A 26,721-nucleotide genomic window follows, 5' to 3' on the forward strand; every position below is an offset into this window, starting at 1 on the left:
GGCTCCAATAGAACATGATCGATGGCTGCGGCGCGGTATCTTTTAAGGTGAATATCCGTCAAAAATAGTCGGATATAAAGCGAACAATCTTCTGTATTATGTATAAGTTGTGACGTTTGGGTATATTATATAAGATATAAGCATAATATGCATGTTTACCGTATTATTATTACGGTATTGAAACATATTTTTTTTTAACCCTTAATGAAATTCTGTGTACAGTTCTTAGTTACGACATAATAAACGTGGTCAAACGTACTGTATTTGTATAAAATAATCTGACATTAACGACTTTGTAGCAACTTACGACTTTTGTATTCAAGCCTTAGATGCTTATCTGTCTCATTCCCATTTTTCAAATAGCACAGAAATGGAAGTATAATACAAATTCTTTATGTACGTAGGTAATTTTCTATAGAACACAAAATAGCACGTAGTCAATTAATCAATATTTATGTGATAGTTTTTCGTTCTTGCTTAGTTCGTCATCTAAAGCAATCAAATAATGACTGAATTGAAGACACTCTTTCAGAGTGGGGAACATATTAATAACGCAAACTATTCTACTGTAATATGTTGTAATCAATAGAGAAATTTTAGGGTCAGTTTCTACTTTCACATCAAAATGTGAAATGCGTCCACCATAATATGGGTACTACTGTAAATACAAGTTTGTCTAGAGGAAGGCGCTTGGATTGATGTGTGTACCAGATCCCGACAAGTCTAAAATAGGTTTATTTAATTACATCTATGCACGGTTATCCTTGCTGTTTATTTTGAGAATGGCTACCGTAAGTATTAGTAGAGTAAGGTAGTTATTTTTCAGAAGTGAGTGAAGATATAGAACGTAATATGCCAACTTATCTCCAAGTTATGTTACCTTTTTCAGTGCGAAATTGACACTGCCCAGCGCGCAGAATGCACGGAACACCCCTGGCAGATTACGTTAGCTTTGTTTCGTTACGTTTTCTTCTCTTGCACAAAATGATTCAATTGGAGATGAAAATTCATGTATTCTGTTTGTAATTTACGAGAGACTGTGTATATGGGATAATGTAATATTTTGTCTTAAGAATGTTGATGATGCTTTTAAAAAATCAGTCCACTAGTGCTAAAAACTGTTTGACAAAATATGGCATCACAGCAATGAATTTTGTGCGCTCGTGGTATATTTTTTTTTATATATATATATACTGCGAGCACACATATGTAGTCCGGCTTACGAATACCGTGTGAAACTGGAGGCAGCATCGTTGTTGGCTTGTGCACAGTGTTGCCAATCATTACTTTTCTGATACCTCGTAGTTCAGTGGACAGTCGAGTCATACAGTATTTAGAGCATTGATGCCAACTCGTGGGGAAAATCCCGTTTTATGGGATTTTCTACATTTAATTTCTCAGTTAGGGATAAGTTGGTGGCATATATGGGATTTTCTATACATTTACTTCACCGACGCCAATAAAGTCCTCTACAGGCGGGAAGTAGACTAATGATTCTCCAATAAACGTAAAATTAGTACTAATTGTTGAATTTTGTTACTTTAAAATTCTTACTAATATGAAAGTGATTTATACAGCAACTTGAGAATTTCCAAAAATAAGCGCCATGGAACTTAACAACAACTCTGGTATTTTTAAAAAATACCAAACGAGAAACAATCATCTTCCAAAACGTTCCACACGAAATTATTGGAGAATAAAGCTTGTCTTATCAAGTTTCGTAATGTTCCATCGAAGATTACGGTACAAATGTGTGCTAGGAATACCGTGTTTACTCGCTTAATAGTCGCCCTCGCATAATAGTCGCACCTTAAGTTTGATGTAAAAATATTCGCCAAAAAATTTCCCCGTATAAAAGTTGAGGTTTATTGGATTTTTGTCTTTGTGAACGAGACTTTCTTCGAAATTGTTTATGATATGACAGAAAGTGAAACTTCGGATGAGAGTGAACAGTGCCTTTCGCATGTATGGACAACTCTGACACTTCTTGTGCGTGTGTGTTTCTTCTTTGTGGTGTTACGTAGTTGTTGTTTTGTTTCCCGATTATGTAAATATATCGTTCTTTTGTGCCAGTGCCAAGAAAAGTTTTTATGTTTCCCACGAATCGGTAAGTTACGAGTTTAATTTTTACAAATTTTAATATTTTACTGTATGTAGGCTAAATTTTATTTTCTATGTTGACACAATGCTGCATGTATAAAATTCGAAATTGTTTTGATCGTAGCGATGAGTGAATGGCAGCTTTCGTCCTGTAATATTCGCAGTTGGATTTTCACATGAAAAATTTGGTACAAAAAGTGCGACTATTACGCGAGTAAACACGGTACTAATTATTAATACCAAAAGTACTTGTTTTCGTCAACATTTTGAATTCTCTCTTCTAATTACTTATTCATAAATTGTTTGATGTACATAGAAGGTCTCAATTCACTCGTATACTGAAGAAAGTGAGCGACAGTGAGTTAATTCACTTTTTGTATTTTATAAATTTTGTAAAGTTCGGAAATTCAAGAGGAAAATGGAGAAATTTCGCCTCTCGAAATGAAATTTTATAACGTTTGAGGTTGGCATCACTGATTTAGAGATCTGCGTGGATTTAAAGTGTCGCATCTACTTTGTTCCCGCGTCCGCCATCCATAACAGCATCTGCAGATAATGAGATAAGAACTTGTTTTTTTCTGAGACAATAAGATTTTAAAGTTTCTAACATAACAATCGAAAATGCCTCCTATATAGTTTTGTGAATCCTGTGGTATAATATCAATAAAATTCAAGTTCAATTAGCTAGCTTCCTGCTGTAAATCAACTACGCTAAATGAAATAGAATAAAATTAATTGAGATTAAGATGATAAAATTAATGTTCAGCATACGTTCTTAACGTGAAATCCTCTAAAATGCAGATTTCTGAGAAGATAATTGTCAAGTTGGTAATAGCGCATCTGTCAATTAATTTGATATGCAATCTTATTTTTAAAAAATCAGTACTCATAAGATATGAGCATCTTTACTCAGAATACAAAAGTGAAATGGAGATAGAAATAGAACTCATTTCAGACAAACTCGCATAAAATCACATTAGTACTTTATATTATAGGATTTTTGAAAGCAAAGGACAAAGCAAGCAAGTCTTAACGAAACAAACTTTTGCTGCCGATTTTATTATATTTGCTCCAAAAGAGTAATCATATCACATTATTTTCTATTTTCTAATCGTTCTCAGGCCGCGAAAGATAGATAGGACATTCCATGTCAGATCAACAAGTCATCAGACTTAACCATCTCAATTTTTTGTAAAAATTGGTGTACAGCTTTATTACAGTGGGAGATGAAAAAATTCCAAATATTACATCTCCCCCCCCCTGAAATTGTCTCCATACAGGGTGTTCAAAAATGTCAAAAATTGCATTTTTTCAGTTACAGTGATTATTAAAAATTGTCATAAAATGGTTAATATGTGTACTAGAGACGTGAAACAAACACCATTGGAAAGCTTAAAGATTGCTCTACAAGTTGTACTATATTGAAAAAACCCCGTAAAATAAAAAATAACACTTCAAAAATTCAAATTAAGATTTGAATTTTGAATTTCGCATAGAAATGTCCCTCTGAATTTGTTCAAATTGTTCAGATTGTTGTCTCATATGTGTACTAAAACACCACAAAGTTGTATTTTGGGCACTCAATGGGATCCGATTCAAAATTCAACATAAAGCAAGCATTGCACGATATTGACCATGTGAATATCTGGGTTCAGATCAAAAACTATTTGCCTGGAGTTATCTACCTGCAGCATCAAATGAATTTCTATTCAATTTCATTTGTTTCTTGATGTATTCATTTGAATTTACACAATTATCCACCTTTCGAGTTATTTAGAGAGGTATTATGTTTCCGAACAGTAATCAATACAAATCATTATGCTTGTTAGTCAGTGTGGATGTTACTAAATTTATATTGGCTACATTGATACATGTTATTTTCATTCCTTTGTTTCAGGATTGCTGTCACAGATATGTGGAAGTGAATAATTGAAATAGGAAAAAGAATTTGTTGACTGATTGTTTGTGCTGAAAGTGTGTGAAGTGATTGTAAGCAGTGTCACTGTTTCATAACACACTTGATACAATATTGTGAAAGGGAGTAAAATATATCCCTCCCTTTCATAATATGTTATGTAATAGCAATCCTGAAACAAAGGAATGAAAATAACATGTATCAATGTAGCCAATATAAATTTAGTAACATCCATACTGACTAACAAGAATAATGACCTGTATTAAATACTGTTTGGAAACGTAATACCTCTCTAAATAACTCAAAAGGTGGATAATTGTGTAAATTCAAATGAATATATCAAGAAACAAATGAAATTTAATATAAATTCCTTTGATGCTACAGTAAATAGTTCCAGGCAAATGGTTATCGATCTGAACCCAGATATTCACATGGTCAATATCGTGCAATGCTTGGTTATGTTGAATTTTGAATCGGATCCAATTGAGTGCCCAAAATACAACTTTTTGGTGTTTTAGTATCTATATGAGACTACAATCTGGACAATTTTGAACAAATTCAGAGGAACATTTCTATGCGAAATTCAAAATTCAAATCTTAATTTGAATTTTTAAAGTGTTATTTTTTATTTTACAGGTTTTTCAATATAGTACAACTTGTAGAGCAATTTTTAAGCTTTCCAATGGTGTTTGTTCCACGTCTCTAGTACACATATTAACCATTTTATGACAATTTTTAATAATCACTGTAACTGAAAAAATGCAATTTTTAGGCATTTTTGAACACCCTGTATGGAGACACTTTCAGGAGGAGAGAGGTAATATTTGGGATTTTTTCATCTCCCACTGTAATAAAGCTGTACACCAATTTTTACAAATATCTAAGGTCGTCAGGTCAGATTTTGCCATTTCATTGGTTGATTTCACATGGAATGTCCCAGGTCTAAGTCTCACATCATGCGGTCGAGAGTTGGACAAATTTTGAATTTAGTTTAAGAGATTTTAAATTTTAAAATACAATTTAAATGCCGGATCAGGCGGACCGGATGAAAGAGTTCAGTGGTCCGGGTGTTGCACATAGCTGCTGTAAAATATAGTGCTTTTATGATAATTTTCTTCTCAATGTGTCATACCTCTGTAAAAGTAGCTTAATTCACTTACTGTGTTAAAAGAAAAAATGCCAATAAGAACATGCTGGATATTACTAAATTTACCCAGTATTACTAAATACCGGAAATATACACAAAACTAACCAATCATGACGGTTTGTGAATTGCTTAAGGGGAAAAATCTGCTATAGTTATCTGCCATGAAATTCTGAGACACTAGTTTCTTATCAAAATTCGTTGGAAGTGGATCAGTTGGAAGTGTCAACTTGTAGCAGGAATGCACCAAAACAGGGTATGCTGCCATCTATGAAAGGATACGTATGAGCTGAGAATATTTTCTGTTCCTTATGAAAAGGTTATTAAAACGTGTGTGGGTTAAAAAAAAAGACTGTTCGTGTCTGTATCTGAGAAGTGTCTGTAAGAGGTAGTGTTTTCTCTCATAATGAAATATGTATTTTTGCCGGAACAAAAATGTTCGTCCGTATTGTGAAGCAGGCCGGTAGCCCGCCCAAAAATGTGGGGGACAGATAGAAGTTAGGGGGGCGACCCAACCATATTATAGTTCATTTGCAAGCCTACCGTGAAAATTTTAGAAGGGAGGCAGTGAAAATTTAGGGATCCCGGCCCACCCTAGCCCCCGTAGATATGGACCTGTTGTAAAGATTATCATTAAGGGGTGTTTCACTGAATAAGGCATGCCGATAGTGTTTGAGTGAAGAATCACGGAAATTCTAGTTTTTTTTTTTTTTTTTTTTTTTTTTTTTTTTTTTTTTTTTACAAATACCTGCAATTTTACACACCATCCACACACAAACTAAAAATATACCCACAAAAAGCTATATTGATACAGATATTCGTATCCGCACATCCCGTTCTGCCTAAAGGCCCTCCAGCACTTTGTAGAACATATTTTAAACGGAGGAATTCCCGTTCTGCCTACTCTTTCGACATACGGGTTTCTGTGCAGGGGGGAATATTTCTAGGGAATTTTTCTCTAGTAATTGTAATAGATTCTATAAGAAGAATAACTAAAACTTCAAGATTCATCATAAATTTTAGGTATGACTATACTTCTTCTCGAAAAAAATACTAAGTACAGGTCTGTTATTAGCAGCGTTATTCACATCTACGTTAGTAAAGATGAATGTATTTTTTTATACGTGCAGGGCAATAGAAAATTGATTGACTCAGTTACAAGAAAGTTGTTTAATATTGTAACTGAAACAAACATAAAATAAACTTACTTCGGTCTAATAACAACTCATTTCACAATAAAAGTTCATTCGAATTTTCAGTAATTTATCACCAGCAGTACTTAAAACGTGCTACAGTACACATCCTAAAAACATGTTTGGTCTACATTAAACAAGAAATGAAAGAGAATGCATAAGACAGTCCTTAAAAGAGCCTTTAAGAAAGTTATGTCGATGTTTGTAAAGGTCTGTGTTCAATTGACCCTCATACCGCGAGTTGAATGCGAATGGAGATAAGGCGAAGGTCAGTTGTTGGTGTGCGTATATCCAACATACTACCGGGTTGTGGCAGTTCAGTTACACCGTGAACTTGCGTAAGGACAGAGTAAAAATGGGACCTCTGCAGAGCGTCATAAGGGCGTGTATGCTATACGAGTTCAAACTGGGGTCAAATGCTGCTGCAGCGGGGCGGAAGATATGCCAGGCCTTTTATGAGCGTGTCGTGAGCTGTTTGATATTGTAACTGAAACAAACATAAAATAAACTTACTTCGGTCTAATAACAACTCATTTCACATTAAAAGTTTATTCGGATTTTCAGTAGTTTATCACCAGCAGTACTTAAAACGTGCTACAGTACACATCCTAAAAACATGTTTGGTCTACATTAAACAAGAAATGAAAGAGGATGCATAAGACAGTCCTTTACAAAAAAGAGCCTTTGTCTTTATAAATGTAACCAAGAAAGTTATGTCGATGTTTGTGAAGGTCTGTGTTCAATTGACCCTCATACCGCGAGTTGAATGCGAATGGAGATAAGGCGAAGGTCAGTTGTTGGTGTGCGTATACCCAACATACTACCGGGTTGTGGCAGTTCAGTTACACCGTGAACTTGCGTAAGGACAGAGTAAAAATGGGACCTCTGCAGAGCGTCATAAGGGCGTGTACGAGTTCAAACTGGGGTCAAATGCCGCTGCAGCGGGGCGGAAGATATGCCAGACCTTTTATGAGCGTGTCAAATTTCCGGAAATTTTTTAACCTGCTGGTAAAAACCCGTTTTTTTCTGTTTCTTTCCGGAAAAATTGGGAAAATAACAAAAAAAATCTTTATATTAGGTTAGTTTTACTAGTAACGAAACCGTTTTTTTTTTTTCGAACGTGTGAAAAATGTAACTGGAGAAATTTGAATATTGTGAATATTAAAAAAGAAGAAGAAGAAGAAGCATTCGAAAATAAAACTGTTGTAATTACTCTTGAAAATTTATAGTCAGCACTCATTTCCTTTATATGCCTTTTAGTCGTTTACTCCTGGTTGTGCATTAATTGCAAAACTTTTACAATTTATACACATCTACCACCATGAAGCGTTTTTTTTTTTTTTTTTTTTTTTGCAACAAATAGGACTTTTGAATGAAACTGAGTTCTTAACGTGCTCTTTGATCTGGTGAAATTTTAATTTTAACAAATTACTTCTTAAAGGAAAGAGCAGTAGGCGAATTTCACTAATACTCATGCACTAAGACATATAATTACTATTATTTAATATTCAAATACACACTTTAATATAAACTTTATGTACAAAATTTTGTATGTAAACAAATACCTGTTTCCTAGTGCGACAAATTATGAATATATATAAAAATGAAAGTGACTACCGGTATATTTGTAACTAAACAACTCTTGAACCTCTAAACTGATCTCGACAAAAATTTTCAACATAGATGAAGTTCGACCATGTGATGGATTTTACCATCTCACTTTGAAGTTGCAACTTGGAGGAAGCAAGTGCGGGTATATATTGAAAATTACCGATCTTAGTATCGAACCCATAGTTTTCGGTGTTGCTGAGATGAACAGTGACATTTCTGATTAAGCTTAAATTCAAATTCAGCAGTGCAACTTGGGGGAAGGGGAGAGAAGATATATAAAATGATCAAAAAAGACCGATATTGGTGTCAAATCCATAGTTTTCGGGGTTGCTGAGATGAACAGTAACATTTCCGATGCTGTTTAAATAAAAATTCAGGCCCGCAACTTAGTGGACGGGGAAGGAGAGATACATATTTAAAAATGATTAAAAATAGCCGATATCAGTGTCGAATCCATAATTTTCGGGGTTGCTCAGGTGAACAGTGACACTTTCAATACTGCTTAAATCCAAATATATTACCGCAAATTGGAGAGGGGATCTCTCTCTCTCTCTCTCTCTCTCTCTCTCTATATATATATATAAAATATATATGTGTGTGTGTGTGTGAGTGAGTGAGTGATAGATATTAGTGTGAATCCATAGAACCGCTGAGATGAACAGTGACACGTGAAATGCCGTTTAAATCGAAATTCAACGCCTTAACTTAGGGGCGGGGATGAGGGGACATATATACAAATGATCGAAAATTACCGATATTAGTGTCGAATCCATAGTTTTGGGGGTTGCTGTGATGAACAGTAACACTTCCCATGCCGTTTAAATCCAAATTCAGTCCCGCAACTTGGGTAGGAAGAGAGATATAAAAATGACTGAAAATGACCGATATTAGTGTCAGATCCATAGTTTTTGGGTCGATGTTCGAAGGTGGTGGGTGAAAAAGCAACAGAACTTTCTTGGTTAGCTTTGTACATCACAACTCCCTTTTTGGCATCATCTGATATGGTGATTTGTCTTATATACATGATTCTATACTAGATGCAATATGTCATATATACTTATATTATCGATATAAATACAGTGAAACCTCTGAACAACGGACACTAATGGGACATGAATTTGTGTCCGTTACAGAGAGGTTACAGAAATGTAATTTTTCACAATGGTAATTCTATGCAGTAATATACTGCATTATGTATGAGCATAGATACGTAAAATTCAATATGAAAATATTCTATTTAGAACGGATTTAAATTACTGGGAGGGATGAAGGAGAAATTCATCTTTGTTAAATAATATTATTACTATGGAATGTGTTAATATATTCGTTCTTTGGATGAAAAGGCAAGTTATTGGAAGTGCATATGTTTATTGACCCAGTCCCAATCACAAAGAATATCCTCTTAGTGAAAGTGAAAAGAAAGCCGGGAAAACCACAAACCCAGACTTGTTCCAGTGTCATAAGTAAAAGAAAAATGTTACTTTTCCAAAAAAAGTAAGAGAGGAAACATTGCTCGTTGAAAATTTTATTGTAAAACAAATATTATTTTGTTATTTAAGAAATTGTCGGGAAAGATGCAAGGCCCACATGAAAAACGGCTAAACTTGTTAGGGAAGGGAAGATCTTTCGCGTAGAATTCTTGGCCTTACGACTGACCTGCATGAGTGTTATTACTTATTGAAGGTTTTCTAGGATTTCCATCAGAAAGCAGTTTATTGCGGGCATAAACAAAGAAGAATTTCAAGTTCAGCTTGAAGCTGTTCTGTTTGATGGTTTACCAGGTCTAGACTCATGATAGATACACTTGTGGGGAAAAGACTTTTCTGTCTACTGTAATATATTACGGAACCGAGAATAATTCCTGTCCGTTATGAAGAGGTTATTGAAAGTTTGGGGGAAAAAAGGACTGTCCGCGTCCGTATCTGAGAGTGTCCGTTAAAGGGAGGGTTTTGTTCCATAAGAAAACATATAAATTTGCCGGGACAAAAAACTCTGTCCGTAATATAGAGGTGTCCGTTATTGAGAGGTGTCCGTTAAAGGAGGTTTCACTGTACTAGCAGTACTAAATGCCACATATCGTCAATGCAACCACATCTACGTAAGCCAACAAGTCTATTGCACGTGATTCGAGCCTTCTTTTCAATGATTTGATTTTCTGTTCAACCAGCTTTGGTTCCTTCGGCTTCTTTCCTACTGCCAACATTAACATAGAAGCATCATGTTCTGAACACTGATTGACTACTGGTGAACCCAGTAGTCAATCACTTTCAAAAGTAGCAAACTGAAACATCTTATAAATCTTTTTCCTCCCCGATTATCTGACATTTTGATTTGATTGAAACTCTACATAAGCATACAAGTATTTCAATATATGATATTGACATTTTGTATTGCTGCTATTTACAGAAGACAAATCAGCTAATAAGATAATGCCGAAAAAGGGGTTGTGATAGAAGACTATGACTATTTCTTAAGGACCGCCTTATGCATCCTCTTTCATTGTTTGCTTAATATATCGCACAACCGGTGGAAGAGTGTTACAACTCAAAAATGGAAATTTTGAGTTATCATCGCTCAAAACAGAATAGAGAGAGAGAAGCAAGCTCTACCTGGCGGTATTTTCCCACAAACGTAACTAAACAAATTAACCCCTAGATGGCAAAAATGCTAGTATTCCAGAGAGGAATTTTGATAGAATAGCAAACTTCAAAAGTCACGTTCCTTCAAATATGTATTTTTGACTTGTAACAGTCTTCCACCGAGTGTGCGATATGACCAAACATATCTTGAGGGTGTTAACTGTAGTACTTTTAAAATACTGCGAGCCCTACCATGCTGGAAATAAATTACTGGAAATCCCAATGAACTTTTGTTGTGAAATGACTTGATATTAGACCGAAGTAAGTTTATTTTGTGTTCATTTCAGTTATAATGTTAAACTGATTTCTTACAACAGAGTCAATCAATTTTCCATTTCCTTGCAGGTATTAAAAAAAAAAAAATCATATTCATGTTTACTAAAGTAGATGCGAATAACATAGCTAATAACAAAACTATATCCTAGTGATTTTTTCGAGAAGAACAAGGAGAATAAAATCTAAAATTTATGATGAAACTTTAAGATATAGTTATTCTTCTTACAGAATCTGTTAGAATTTCTAAACAGATTATTAGGAATGCAGGACAAAATATAAGGAAAATTCTGACAAAACGGACAAAATTCAAGGGACAGAATCATAGCCGCAGCCTAATAAAAGGATGATTATTTTTTTCTTCAACTGTCATACATCTAAAATATTTTAGGTACCATTTTACGGGTGCTTAATTTGAAAAGAATTTTCAAACAAAGCTGTGTTGTTAATGAGTTTTTTGAGATTTTTTTTTTAATAGGTGGAACGGGTTTTGGGACCGGATGATATTTGTTTAATTTAAAGAGAAATAAAAGTGAGGATTTTTAGATATTTGAAGAGTGAGAGATTGAGTAGGTGAGGGGTGAGGGAAAGAAGGGATGAAATTTGACGTTACAGTATTTGCTGTTTTATTTTTATTTTTATTTACTTATTTATTTATTGCTGGGCTTTTTTTTATATTTTTGGATGATTGATTGATGTTTTGCCTGTTGTTGATCGAATTACTGTTTGGTTTGTTTATTAAATTACTTTTTTGATATTTTTTTTAGCTAACTTTAAAAGATTGTCCCTGACTTCCATGCTTTCCCCGGTCCGACTCAGTTGACATTTTTTTTTTTTTTTTTTTTTTTGACAACTTTGCGACTGATTTTAAAGATAACTCCGAAGATTGGCTTTTGACAGACTTTGGAGATTAACTTTGAAAATTAACTTTTTGTTTTGGGTTGAGAGAGTATTTAAAGATTTAAATTTGCTGGTATTTTTGTTGACTTTAGACATGTGTAGATGAGATGATTTTGTTTTAATAGGTATATTTGATGTTTGAGATGGTTAGATAATTGGGAAAGGAGCTTTTTTTAGCTTTATTACATAAAATACATATTGACATAATATACTATATAATATAAACAAACACTTTTATGATTTAGCAACGAAAATATAAAATTACGGAAGAAAATATAGACTGAATTTTCAGACAATGAATTTTACTAACTTTTTTTTTTTTTAATTACTAGTGTTTTTGACACATACAAAACAGTTTTATGTAATTGGGGAAAAAAAGAAATAGCTTTATAACACTGACAATAAGTTTTAATGAAAATTATGTTTTTAGGCAGTTAATAAATGAATATGTGGGAAATCAGCGTAAATTAATAAAGAATAAATACTGGTCTCTTCACAATATTATCTGTAATTCTTCACTTTATTGAAATAACATTTTTAAAAAAAAATACCCAATAAATCACGTGAGACTAGTATAGTAAGTATATATTTCACACTTTGATATTTGCTTTAAAAATATGAATATTTCAGAATTAAAATAAATAAATATTTATACAACACTCAAAATAAAATATTGCTGTATGCTACTTCATAAGGATGAATTAAAAAAAAAACATATAACATTAGAGTTACTGTTCGTAATTAGAATGAATGGTTTTACAGTAATATGCTGAACGTATTTTAAATGTATAATAAATAGGAGTACCCAATATTTTTTATATCTATGTGTGTGAAACTAATTAAAGCCAGTCTGTCCTTTTATAATAACATTTTTACGTTTTATTGTGTTTTCAGTATTTCAAAAAAAAAATTCATTACATTGAAAAATTACAGGTAATATTATAGAATATATGACAATTCGAGGAAAAAATAATCAGGATGTGCATTGGTGCGTCCAATATATACTCCTATGATTTTATCCCTTGGGTTTTGTTCGTCTCGTCAGAATTTTCGTCGGATTTTGACCGCTTAGAGTTAATCCTCGTCCTTGTTATTACAGCCATTATATAAGGTCTACATGAGTTTCGATCTGCATAAAAACAAACTAAGAGTCAAGTAAGTCGGTGCTGCATTTCGCTAAAAGGATCCCTCCGCGCATAACAATTCCCTGTCTCAAAAGATTAGGTAGAACGGGAATTCCTGTTCTGCCTAAACATAAGATAATTGAAAATATTTTCTATAAAGTACTTGAGGGCTTTTAGACAAAACGGGATTGAACCCCGCTTATTTTGTATTGGTTTAATTCAAGTCCCTCTCTTGATAGTAAATTCTGTCCATAAAAACTTATCGATTTTCTTCTCTCACGCCTTTTTGTCCTAAACCGTAATATTCCTAAAGACATAGGAAATAGCAGAACCTTTTGAGTATCTTTTTGTTAAATTTGTTGTATTAGTTTTTAAGCAATAAAAATAAATTATCGATATTGAAATATAAATGTAGTTAATACTGCTTTTGAAAATTTGAAGAACAAGACAGAAAGTTAAAAGAATTGTTTCCAAAATAAGGTGAAAACAAATGGAAACTATTTAATATGGTTGTGCTCTACAAATGACGGATTTTCCCTTCTTCATTGCTAACATTCTTCAGCATTTCGCATGCATATGCGGAGCACGTAGTCTAACTACTTTTATTGGAAAACCTCTACCGTTAACCGCAGAACCACGCAAAGGAAATCTCGGGATTTTCAACTCCATTTATTCTATGCATCATTAGTTCACCAATATTGTTCCTAATTGATTCTCACGTTTTCCTTAAAGACAGCAGAAGGGGTATTTTCCAGATAGAGCATCCCTTCGAATTCCTATTTTTATTCTCCCCCTTGCTTCTGAAAGCCATCAAAGAATTTCGTGATTGAAACTGCATTTGCTTCCTTGTATTTTCAGAGAGATTCGCTAGAGGGCACCAGTGAACAAGCAGTGGAATGGTCTTCCATCTTGTGGCCAATTTTAGTACTTCGAGGAAATGGAGACGTATATTGTGTGACAACAAGTTTGGCACCAATCAGGTAAACAAACGTAAACTTTGCAAAAATAATATTTAACTTCCATTTTATTTTTATTATTATTATTATTATTATTATTATTATTATTATGATTATTATTATTATTAAATTTAAGTTGGTCAACTTACGTAAACTTTAAACAAAGAAAGAGCGAAAAGGTGCTAAAAATGTTAAATGCAACCTTTCCGTATTGTATTAAATTTTTAGTATTACCATAGAGGAGAGGCCATGGTGGCTATTTCGTTGAAGGGCCCGTGCTTCGATCTCAGTCAATGTGAGTTTGTGGTAAACAGTATCGTGTCCATGGGTTTGGTGGAAGTTCTGTTTTCATCCACATTCTCATTCCACTAATCTAATATCTAAAAGAGAAAGGGTTCTTGTTTAAGATCGAATCACGGGAAAATGGCAGGTATCAATTCTTCGAGCTGGGTTCTTATATTATTTCGTTTAACATCCATATTCTAAGGGAGAGTGGGGGAGTCTTAATTTATGCGAAAAATTGAGTATTTCACGAGCCCTTCATTTTAGGAGGATGGAACTCTGTATATAAACTCCGCATTAAAAATAGAGGGTCATGTTCCAGCGTTTTTGCAAATTTCCCTTTTAAGAGGATGAAGGGTCATTTTCTAAATAAATAAATAAATAAATAAATTAATAATAATAATAATAATAATAATAATAATAATAATAATAATAATAATAATAATAATAATAATAATAATAATAATAAGATCTAAGCCTTTCAACTTCTCGTAGATCGCCGCACTGAACGTGATTATTTTTGGTACTAAGTCTAAATAAGTTTTATCACATTATCGGCATTGGAATAGGAAGGGGATGACATATAAAAATTATCGAAAACCAACGGTATTAGTGCAGTTCCTAGTTTCCATGCTTACTGAGATGAATAGTGACACTCGATGCCGTTTAAGTCCAGATTTATCCCCCATCGGCATGGAAGGGGGCCGCTGTAGCTCAGTGGTAGAGCGTTCACCTCTGGTGCTTGTGGTCCCGGTTTCGATCCCAGACCCCGCCAAGTGAACATTGTGGTGGACAAACACCGTGTGTGTGGGTTTCCTCGGGGTTCTCCCGTTTCCTTCCACTTTCTTCATTCCACCATTTCATTCATTTTTCATCATTGCCGTCTCCTTTAGCCTCGCCGGCATAATCGTGAGACGTAAAACTCAAAGATTTCATTTCATTTTTCCCTATCGGCGTGGTTGTTAATGGGGTGGGTGTGAAGATGGTGACATGTAAAAATGATCGAAACTACTGATATTAGTATCGAATCAATAGTTTCGTGACCGCAGAGATGAATAGTGCCACTCTTGATGTCGTTTTTAAGTCAACATTCATTCTCCATCGACAGAGGGTAGGAAGGGCTGATATTACGGATTTTTATCATTTCATTGAATTTTTATTCTAAGGGGGAAAGAAGGCTCAAGTAATTTTCACAAACATGTTCTCCCCGTGTAAGAAACGGGCATTTCAGCTAGTCATTTCATAATCATTCAGGTTTATTAATCATCCGTCTAGAGGTGACAATAATTTCAACAGCTAAAAGTGGGACAACTTTTAAAGAAAGCAAGAGTTTATTGGATTAAATTAATAATTTCGCAGTAAAGTACCGGTAGTACTGCAAAATGAAGTGTTCATTTTGTAGTTGTAAACAATAAACCAATGCTACGTAATGAACATATATTGCAATACATTTGGTTGGAGAATGGTGGTTCAGGGGTACACCTTTTGCTTGATATTTAGTCGGTGAGTGTAATCTAGGGCTTTGAAGGGTTAAACTGATCGTAAGGCAAAACATCCTCGGAGTTCGGATAAGTCTGTAGAGCATTGTCATTTGTTTTAACTGGTGTCAAAGTTTGTGCTTTCATGTCCCTATCGAGTCTGGTAGCACTAAAAGTGTCAAAAAGAGGAACTGAGAGTCAAAGGGTTGAAGAAAATGGTAGAGCACTCATCTCTGGTGCGAGGGGTCCGTGGTTTGATTCCAGGTTGAGTTAGTTTGTAGTGGACAGCTTCGTGTTCACGAATTTTTTCGGAGTTCTCCCGTTTCCTCCCACATTTTCATTCCAACAATTCTTTCACAATCATTCACTTCCATTAACCATTCGTCTTCTTTATAACCTAAAGGGCGTAATTTGTGGAACGTTAACGAGAAATTACCGGTCATTTCGTTTTAAAATGAAACTTTATTATGGTGTTTTGTAGTGACAAAAACAAACGTGTCAGAATACTGTCATTTGCTCATTAATTATTGAAATTGATTTACTAATATTGATTAGATACTAAGAATAACGCTGTTAATTCCTTTTCGTACACCTTGTAGACTAGTGTATCAAAAGCTAATACATTACCTTTTATATAAATTATCGAAACATCTTTCATACATACGAAAAGTTTCACTAAGTTTGGACCTCTACACCAGTACAACATTACAATCATATTTATATACAAAATTTCTGACTAACAGAAACTCGGGACTCGTTATACCACATAAGAATGAATCTATATACATGTAATAAATAGACAGAAGCAAAATACAAAAAATCTTATTTTTAATAATGCCTCATAGGGCAATAGGAACAAGGATCTTAATGTTATATGGTTTGTCAAATCGGAATAGTGTGTTTAAAATTTTCACATTTTATATTATTTGAAAAAAAAATCATATTCAGTAAAAATCGTAATATTTCTTCATATTCTGAATGTTTCGTGCTCCTAAACTAAATTTTTAACTTTGATTAACCCAATGACTTTGTATCAACTTCAAGCAATGATATAATTATAAAAAATTTCAATAGGTATGCTCTCGACCATATACGAAAATCTAGCGCCCACAGACACACGCGCGCGCACAAGCTACAGTAGATTTTTGAGCCGCTAAAAATATTTATATACATACTACACTTTTTTTTTAGAACGGAATAGATGTGGTGGATAGAAAAACGCTACTGATTAAAATTATCCCACTAAATTGAAATACTTTAACATAACATTTAGCTTAAAAAGAAGATAGAACTCTCCGAGGATATATGGGTACTGTACGCGTCTTCGGCGTGAGAAACGGGTTTGATTCCCGCCCGGATCTCATGTAGTTCGGAATCCACGTTAAGCTGTTGGTCCATGTCTCATTTTGCCTTGGTACTGAAAGGGACTCTAAATTCCAATTCAACTTTAAAAAATATACTTTACTATATCCCACGGGGCACGGAGCTATGAGGCGCTAATACAAAATTAAGGGAACCGAGATTGTGACATGTTTAACAACTATCACACTTGTTCTTTGTAGTGAGTACATAGCGTAGTTACTCTCCTTGAAGCCTTACACCTGTAGACCGATCTGTAGATCCATAGATGGGCAGTGATTGCTCAGGCGCGGATCCCCCCCTTGACGCTCAGGTATAGACTGGATAAACTTTCTTTACACTAAATAAAACGGTAAAATATGGTTTAGCCCCTCCCTTGATCATATCCTGGATCCGCCACTGTGATTGCTTGTTCACATAATAGCAGTTACCTATATAAAATCCTTACGAAGAAGGGTAGTGGAATACGACCATTACCGCAATAAACCGAGTTCTATCTCCCAGTTACACCTGCTGATGGAGGGAACTCCTCTAGCGAGTAGGATTCTACCGACATTTTTAGTATCTACGCCGGAGCGTTAAGGCAATTCACTCTCCCCTTTTGGTGCAGAGTTCCACGGTATTAGCGCAACCCGACGGAGTCCAACCAATTTTTGGAGCCCTGCCTACCTCAGATTTATGTCCTGAGGGACCACGTACACTCGTAGACCCATGGTACGTGTTAGTTGCCCATTTGGAAGATAGAACATACATCTCTTCAATAGAGCCGGAAGAGACCAACCCATTTCTGGGAAGCCCTGCCTGCTTCAACTTTAATTGCAGAGGTACCACGTACATTCCCGGGTCCAATGCACAAGATGGTCGCATTTGTGACATGGGACAAGCCTCTTCTTCCCCGATAGGGCCCCAAGATAGTGAAGTTGAACATTCCCAGATTTGTACCTCCTTATTTTATTCTTATTGTACCTTACTGTCCTAGGGATGTAATGCTGCGTATACGGGAGTATACGGCGTATACTCACCTAAATTTTTTTATTGTCCAGCGTATACTCACCTTAAATTTACGATAGAATGATCATATACTAGGGTACGTATACGCTATACTTTTGAAAACGATTGAGCGTATACCTACCAAAAGTTCTAACATTACACCACTGTGTATCGTATATTATATTAACAACGCCAGTTGTTAATCGCAAGCTTTTTTTATTGAAGTAGTGGCGTAAATCTATGCCTGATATGTTTCAAAAGGTTCATGAATAGTGACCTGTATCTGTAAATGTAAGGTGATATATACATATGTATTGTACTTAATTTTTAGACATCTGAAATTTCAATTTTTTTTTTCATATTTTGGAATTATAATATTCGTATTTTCTTATTTTTTTTTCTTTATGCATTCTGTAATAATAAACTAACAAATGTAATATGCTTTGCTTTATGTAATAATAAACTAACAAATTCAGTCAAATGTCAAATTTGCATTTTAAAATACACTTTAAGTGATTATTACATAATCAGCTATTATATAGCATAGAGGAATACCTTCAACCGGATCTTTCTATATAAGACAAAATTTACTTTGTGTGTCGAGCAAATGGGAATTGCAAGCGGAAATTAATGTTTAAAAAATAGTTATTTTATTATTATGCTGTATTTTTATTTGAATGTATAGTATCTGTAAATTGTCCTTTTAAAAAATATATTATTTTACATCTCCTGAAAATGCCATGTACCAAGTTCCTAAAGCGGAAAGTTAAATAAATAAATAAACTGCTCGAACCATATTTGCTTGAAGTTCCTATTGTATTTAATAAGTCAGGTTTACTAACTAAATAACTGTAAAGGTCACCACAACTTTACTTCCTAAAATTGAAACAAGTGAGCAAAGCACAGTCTAACTAATTTATTATAGGTATTGTAATATAAAAAAATATAGGATGAAATGTGTCCTTCTTTTTTAAAAAATCAGAACAATATTTTGTGTTCTCAAAACGGAACAATCGCATTTAATCCGGACGTATGGTTACCCTACATCCGTTTCCTTTAACCTAATAAACCTAATATCGAGTGCGACTAATTGTCAAGATGGCAGACTGCTTACTGCATTATTGTCCGATGTTTACGTCAATCTTTTTACACACCGAGTGCCAAATGATGCTAAATATTAATTGGTACCACAGTAGCAAAATGAAAATAATTTATAATTATTATTTATTAGTAATTCATTTCGCCTATTTGTTTCATTACAATACGATTTATAAAACCGTTTGTGTAATATGCCACCGTCTCCTTTAGCCTAAAGGGCATATCATGGGGTGTTAAACTAGGATTTCATTTCATGAATTTGTTCCTTTTATATACAAACCTTGTGTAGAATTTGACCCCAAACCACATAGCCTAGTTTTAAAGCTTCAGTGAAAGATCCATTCCACAGAGCACTTGGACTCATCCTCGGCTACCCTAATGCTGATCCATTGTCAGATTTCTTTCAAGAAAGTAACTACGTAATTTATTAATTGATTATCGTATTTTTTTCATCCCTAAGGAAATAACCCAAATACATCGCACTTCATTTTACGTTAGATTTGTAATAATCGTAACAACAATAATAATAAAGACCTAATATGCACAAAAGAATTTATTTCGGAGGATCCAAAGCTTTTCGGGGGTGCAAATTCAATACGAGATTAAATCAGGGGTAAAAGTGAGGGATAACGAGAGAGGAGGCCGTTCCCTCACTTCCAAAAAAATATCTATGACATCCCCCCACTTCCTAAAAAATTCAATGTTTAAAGATAGACACGGGGACGGCGTGATGTCTTGTGTTCCCCTGCCTTTTCAGATCTACTTCTACCCCTGGGTTAAATTATATTAAAATTTGTAAAATGGCCCCTAAAATTAGACTAAACTTATAGAAAAGTCAGGATTTCATTGTGGGTCCGGATCCCGAGGGTTCGCCCAATGCGCACGTCCATGATAAAGACTATTGAACGTAAGTGGCGCTCACAAATGTCTTTGTAGGGAGGAAAAGTCAGGAGTTAGGAATTGTGTGGTAGAGTTAGAAATCCATTGAAAAATTATTTCTTTTCTACTATGAGTAATCTTGGAATCGTGATGTAAGTGAAAGAAACTTTGACTCTGGTGCTGATCCATTACTGCGATACTTAGTGCAAAGAACTGATTCGAAGTGCAAACGTATAATTTCTTTCATTCTAGAAACAAGAAACCAACTATCTATGGCCCATTGTCGATGTATCCTCCTGCCGAGGATAATTATGGTGTAGAAGCTTGCTCAATTTTGTGCCTCCAAAGTACGCCACCTGTAGTGGTTATCGCGACATGCACAGGAACTCTGTATCACAGTATTCTGCTACACCGTATGGACGAAGAGGAGGAAGAAGAAAAGGTAAACAGTTCTCTTTTTTTTTTCTTATTATAGTATCATGAATAATACACTGCTGTTCGTGAATATTGCAGCACCAAGGAAGACACACATGAATAAGTGGAATAAAATTTAAAACACAGTTTTATTTTTAACGATTGTACAGAAGTAATTGTAATTTCAAAACTTTAAGATACCTCACCGCGGTGATTTTAGCAGACATTTGCTCGCAGACAAAACGAAACTAATTAAATGTATACTATCAAAACCAATTACGCTATTTCTAGTGCAAAGTTAATAACGGCTCGCCTTTTTAAGTTAATATGCATATAAAAGTGGACTGTGTAGTATCTAATTTAATTTGTATGTATGTAAGGCGAAAAGAGTCTAATTTTTCCGAAAAAAAATTCAAATTATTCCCTCATAAAAACATATAAAACGATTAGTGCCAAGTTCAAATCTAAAAAAATAAGAATGCTATATTCATCTAGAAGGTCTCCACTTTCAGATAAGAAGCATATAAAGGTGGGATATGAAATATCTAATCACCACATGTACTGCAAAAGGAGACTAATTTTTCCGAAAATGATCAACGAAATATTACCTTTGATACCTCTAGCCTTGGTAAATCAATATAGTATGAAGTCTCCACGTGTTTCAATCTGAGCCTATATACGACGTGGGTCTAATCAAACATACGTTGGGAAAAGTGCGATTTAAACTATTCGAATAAGCTTTCTTCTGTTTTTGTAGTATCAGAATATTCATTTTTGGATCAAAAGATCCAATATATTTCAATCAAAATTTTTCTTGTATGCCTTATATCTGGAAAAGTACATATAGTGCAGCCAAACCCAGTCACTTAACTCAATATGATATGCTTATTCCGTAGAAAGTACCAAAATTCGATGTAGGGGCCGTTCAAAAATTTTCATTCATTTTTTGTTTATCATTTTCATTCATTTTTTTATCATTCCTAAAATTCTTGTTTCTAATATTCGAACAATTAGGCTATTCGAATAATGACTGTTATTTGAAGAATCTGTTATTCGAACAATTATTCGTTATTTGAACAATTGTTCAAATAATTAATTATTCATTAGTCGAATAATGAATATTCGAATAATAAATTATTGGAATTTTAACAGTACTAGTTGAGAATAGTGTTCCTTTTAGCCTAAAACTAAAGTAAATTAAATTCCTATTACATATCACTCTCGTCCAATATACGTTACGTAGCAAACAGTGTTCCAATGCAGTCCCCACACACTTTCATTTACCTTCTCCGCCTTGTCCTCCGGACAACATTTTCTAGAAGAAAACCTGGTTAGATGTGTTCCTGCAGAATCTTCTGCCACACTACTACTACTACTACTAATAATAAGTAATTAAATTTGTTTTTTCATTTCCTTGCAATGCAATGATGTTTTGTAAGTAAACTTTCAATCAGTTGGGTTATAGATTATTAAATCCAGTCATAGTGTGTGTTGTATTTAATTTCTGTCTTTATTTTGTAACCATTTGGAATACTTTACACATGGAAAAATTAAAGCTTTATTTCATAGTAGGACTATAAATAAGGTATTAGCACAGTTTTACCTTGTGTCCTGAACTTTTGTGTTTCACTCATGCGGTTTCAGTGCTCCTTTACGCTTTCTTCGATGACATGTGAAAATTGCTAAATTGGACGCATTGTTAGTTTCTCTCTTCCTGTGGAAATTTCATGAAAAGAAAGTAGACAGCCTCAGTCCTCAAAAACTATTTTTTTCCTCTCTTTTTGGAAAATCTTGCGTTGTATACTTAACAAAGCCTATCACTAATTTTAGATCGTTATCCTTCCTATGATTAAAATACTAACAACATTCCAGAGAATTGTTGATATCTGCTACTACTCAATTTCCTAACTATTTTGCTTACAGGAAGAATAAAGATGTAAAATTAGTGATAAACATTATTAACTGTGCAACACACATTTTTCCAAAAATCAAAAAGTGATAGTTTTTTAGGTTATCAATAGAGTGAGGCTATCAACTTTTTTTTTTTTTTTTTTTTTTTTTTAGGAGAGTTCTACAGGTAGGGCAAAAACGGAACAATGCGTCCAGTTTAGCAATTTTTAAACGTTAATGAAGAAAGTGTCAAAGAACATTGAAACCGTAAAAGTGAATCACAAAGCTTCGAGATACAAGATAAGACTGTTATTTGAGTAATATATCCTATAGCATCTACCAACATACAAGATATACATTTTTATCTCAGTGTTAAGTGTAAATTTTAAGACATACGTGTTGTAGGCATTAATTATTTTCATTCTTTCAGTCGTCTTGGTCACAATATGGATCTACATTTAGCCTTCATACACCAGACTCTGCTTTATATGTATTTGAATCTGTTGAACTTGAGTTGGGATTGACTCTGGACTCTAGCGATGACCCTTACACATGTCCAATCTTCTTGCATCATGATATCAGTTGTAATGCTAGGTAGGCTTTAACAGTAGTGAAAATTATAGTTTTCACTTATATTCAATTCTTGTGTGTTGCATATAGGATGTCCCAAAAGTCCGTTCTCATAGAGAATTTTTACATATGAAATATATACATATGTTGAAATATTACATATGTAGAATACACATAGTTGGATAACTAGAATATAGCTGTATACAATATTATAATCTTAATTTAAGGAAGGAACGTTGGAATAGATTTTTTTAACTATAAACGAATGGAGATAAAGTTGAAGTCACAGGTAGAACGCTTACAATGCAAGAGAAAGCCGTAATGCTGATCGCAAATTCTACTTATTCAATTATGTATATTCTAAGTCTGCATCATTTGAATTGTAACGAACCAAATTTTAGATTTGTTTCATTACAAAAAAATAAACTCTGACATCTCTTTAAGTAGCTCCGTCCCGGAGAAGTAAGAAAAATGTTGAATTTAGTATTTCATGTCAGAGATTATTTATGCTAAGAAATACCATAATATGACCTTTTGTTTAATGTAAAATTTTAAATATTCATACCATACTATATTGTATCTATACAATTTATTAATTATTATAATTGAACGTATGTAATTCACTGAATGTTTACAAAACACGTCTTATTAAAATTATATCGTTAATTAGAATGGTTTCATATGCACAATATGTTAAATATATATTGATTTCGACAGATTGTAAATCGGAAATCTAATTCACGTTAAGAAGAAGAAAAAAGATTGTCTTGTCATACATATTATATATAGTTACAAATTAAGTGATACTGTTTCCAGTGATTTGGTAATATTATAGGAGATATAGATGGTTGTAAGCTAATTCAAGTTCATTAAAACTTTCTGTAACAATTTTGAAGTTGTTGCGAAGAATTTAAAGTATAATTTTGCAATGTGTACTATAGAAAATATGTACAGCTAAAACAAGTTCAGGGTCCCCTCAAATGATTCGATCTCACCTTACAAGATGCTATAATCCTTCTTTATCATTGCGATACTAAGTAATTTATTGAGCCAATGATATTTAATCCGCCTGAAAATTACTGATGATGACGATATGCTTGATAGTTATTCTACTATAATCTGTTTATTGACAAACTATGAGTAAATGTGCCTGATAAATTCGCATCTGTACATAACCAGGTAAATGGATAGTTAATATAGTCATGGTGATACTATGGAGGGAAACCGCCTTGTGAATGGGTAGTTCGAGCGAAGTAAATGCCGAACCCTCTTACATGTAATTATAAGTGCAGTGAATCCTTTATGAGTAATCACGCTTGTGGCGCCAGTGATTAATGTTACCTGTGTTGCTAATGTGGAATCCTAGATGCTTTAATGATGTATGGTATTTCTCATACGCTCTAGTCTCCATTGTCTGTATAGTTGTCGTCCTCAGTTTAAGGTGAGATTATTTGTTCCTGGAAGTTTGAAATTACGTCAGTCACAGTCAGTTGTATGTATATATCTATGTAAGTATCAAAAGAAGCCAGAAGAAAATTATGAAGCCAGTGATTACCGTTGATATTCAGGAAACCACATTAAGGGAATCTGGAAAAGCAATATCCTGAACATTAAAAATTATGGGTCTACACTTCATCATTCGAAGACGTAATGCGTGAAGTTGTGACAGAATATTCCCTATGGGATGGGAGTTTTTAGATACTCTGTGTAATGATTAAAAAACAATATTAACATAATTATTTTGTTTCTAAACATGTCTCATTATATTATGTTGTACTTAGAAGGAACAAAAATTGGCTCCAAGAGTAAACTCTTTGTTATCCAAATTTTGACCAGATTTTGTCCTGAGAAGAAGTAAACCGTGGATATTTTTTGAATCTCAAACCTACCATTATAGGACTAATCGCACTACTTTCTGATTCTTATACATTCCGTGACTAGAAGGCTAACTTTGTACAAGTTTTATAGTGTAATTTTAATAGTTGAATTACAGGAAGGGCTGCGAGGAGTATAGAATGGAAATAAACGTAAGAAAGGCAAAATCCATAGTTATTGGAACGAAGCGGTCGGTGTCAAATATAAAAGTAGGAAGGGATAAAATAGAACACGTGACTAGTTTTCGATACCAGAATAATATTATTAGAGAGAAAATGAAGTGCGAACGTGAAACGAAAGCAAGGATAGGAATGGCGGAAGAGGCATTTAGGAGGAAGAAAAGTGTTATTGTGGATCCTTGAATGAAGAATTAAGAAAAAGACTCAAAATGTTTCGTGTGTAGTATTGTACTCAATGAGGTTTAAACATGGCCGTTACGTAAAAGCGATGAAAAGTGGCTGGACTTTCAAATTGTGAGTGTGGAGAAGAATGGGGTTAATTAGCTTGGTCGAACGGAAAATGAATGAGAAGACATTCGAAATAGTAGGAGAGAAAAGTATAATTTTAGGTGTAGTTGAAAAGAGAAAGAGAAACCGGTTAACGATATTTGCTAAGAAGGAACTGTATCAGGAGGGACGTGCTAGAGAGTGTGGTGGTAAGAAAGAGAGGGAGGGGAAATAGGAGGCTACAGTTGATGGACAATATTAAAACAGAAAAATCATACGTGAAGAAAAAAATGTTAGCTGAAAACTGGGGTACATGGATGCTTCTTAGTTGCACCAAGTGACCTGCCAATAATAGCAGAATACATACGATGATGATTATTCCTGAGTATACTTTCAAATAATTGTGACAATAATAGTATTATTATAAGAGTCTGTAAGCTATGTATCTAGAACTTTAACTGATTATTAGAGTTGTTTTCCTTCTTTGTACATTATTTTGTCAACTGATCTTAATGAACGCAAGGCCAAAATAATTACATTCAACTGAACTTTAAATAAATAAAATAAAATAAACCCTTGAGCAGTGACATTTATATCTTCGGAGAAGTAGAAACACTATTTTTATTCTATTATATAAAACTTAGTGACTTAAAACTTACTCCTGGTCTTGCGAACTTAATTATCTTTTTTTTTTTTTTTTTCATTCATCATAATCAAAATAATGTCTAGGCTAATATCAATGCTAGAATGAACAGAATACAGGCGAAAAACTTAACCTCTCATCGTTTATTTTATTTCTTAGAACACATATTGTTCTTTCTGTGATTAAAAATGAGGATTCACACTGATTGCCTTCTCTTAAATATTAGCTATAAAATTCTAAGAAGTCAGAATGTTGAGGTAGAAATCGTTGTTAGTTTTCGAGTTCATCTTGCACTTTTACTTCCTGTTGTATTTCGAGTTAGTTTTATACAAAATATAACTTTCTCTTAAAAATGTGCGCACAAGATTTTTATTTATTTAAGGCAGAAGTTTCTGGCTTAAGGCGCACTGTATTTAAGGCAGTGCACACTGTATTTAAAGCAGTCTAGCTTGATAGATGCTTAAAAATGTTAGTGTAAGAAGTTATGCATTATACACAAACTTCTATCCGTTTTTAACTAAATACTTAAGTTTCAAAATTGTCCTCTATCTCCGCAAGGAGTACAGAAGAAAGCTGATTGATGGCTGATACTCAATTTTACTTTTTTTTTAAAAAATTTCAACAATCCGAACAATTATTGAAAGTATTTAAAAATGTACCGGATTGATTAAACGTAATAAACAGCGATATTGAGGTTCTAAGCCTTCTTACACTGCTAGTTTTTTTTTTTTTTTTTTTCAGATATTTTTGTACACATGATACGGGGATCCATGTTATGACACTTCCACTTGTACCTGCTCTGGAAGAATTAGTGAATACTCAGGATAGTAAGTATTAAACGTCCATACTTGTAGTGTTTGTATATATGCGCATAGTTAGAGCGAAAGGGATCAAAGAGAGAGAGAGAGAGAATATATATATATATATATATATATATATATA

General features: G+C 33.7%; 1 protein-coding gene across 2 annotated transcripts in view; it reads left to right on the forward strand.

The window, feature by feature from the left end:
- The window catches only part of mbo (Nuclear pore complex protein Nup88), a 523,666-nt gene that overhangs the window by 475,905 nt on the left and 21,040 nt on the right, over positions 1-26,721 (forward strand). For both annotated transcript variants that reach the window (XM_081768639.1, XM_081768640.1), the window contains 4 exons: positions 13,758-13,879; positions 20,194-20,383; positions 22,676-22,839; positions 26,521-26,606. In XM_081768639.1, coding sequence (XP_081624765.1) covers positions 13,758-13,879; positions 20,194-20,383; positions 22,676-22,839; positions 26,521-26,606 — 562 coding nt within the window. The remainder of the gene's footprint in view (positions 1-13,757; positions 13,880-20,193; positions 20,384-22,675; positions 22,840-26,520; positions 26,607-26,721) is intronic.

The sequence above is a fragment of the Thermobia domestica genome, chromosome 8 (genome assembly GCF_964235325.1).
Source record: "Thermobia domestica chromosome 8, izTheDome1.hap1.1, whole genome shotgun sequence".
Taxonomy (NCBI): Eukaryota; Metazoa; Arthropoda; class Insecta; order Zygentoma; family Lepismatidae; genus Thermobia; species Thermobia domestica.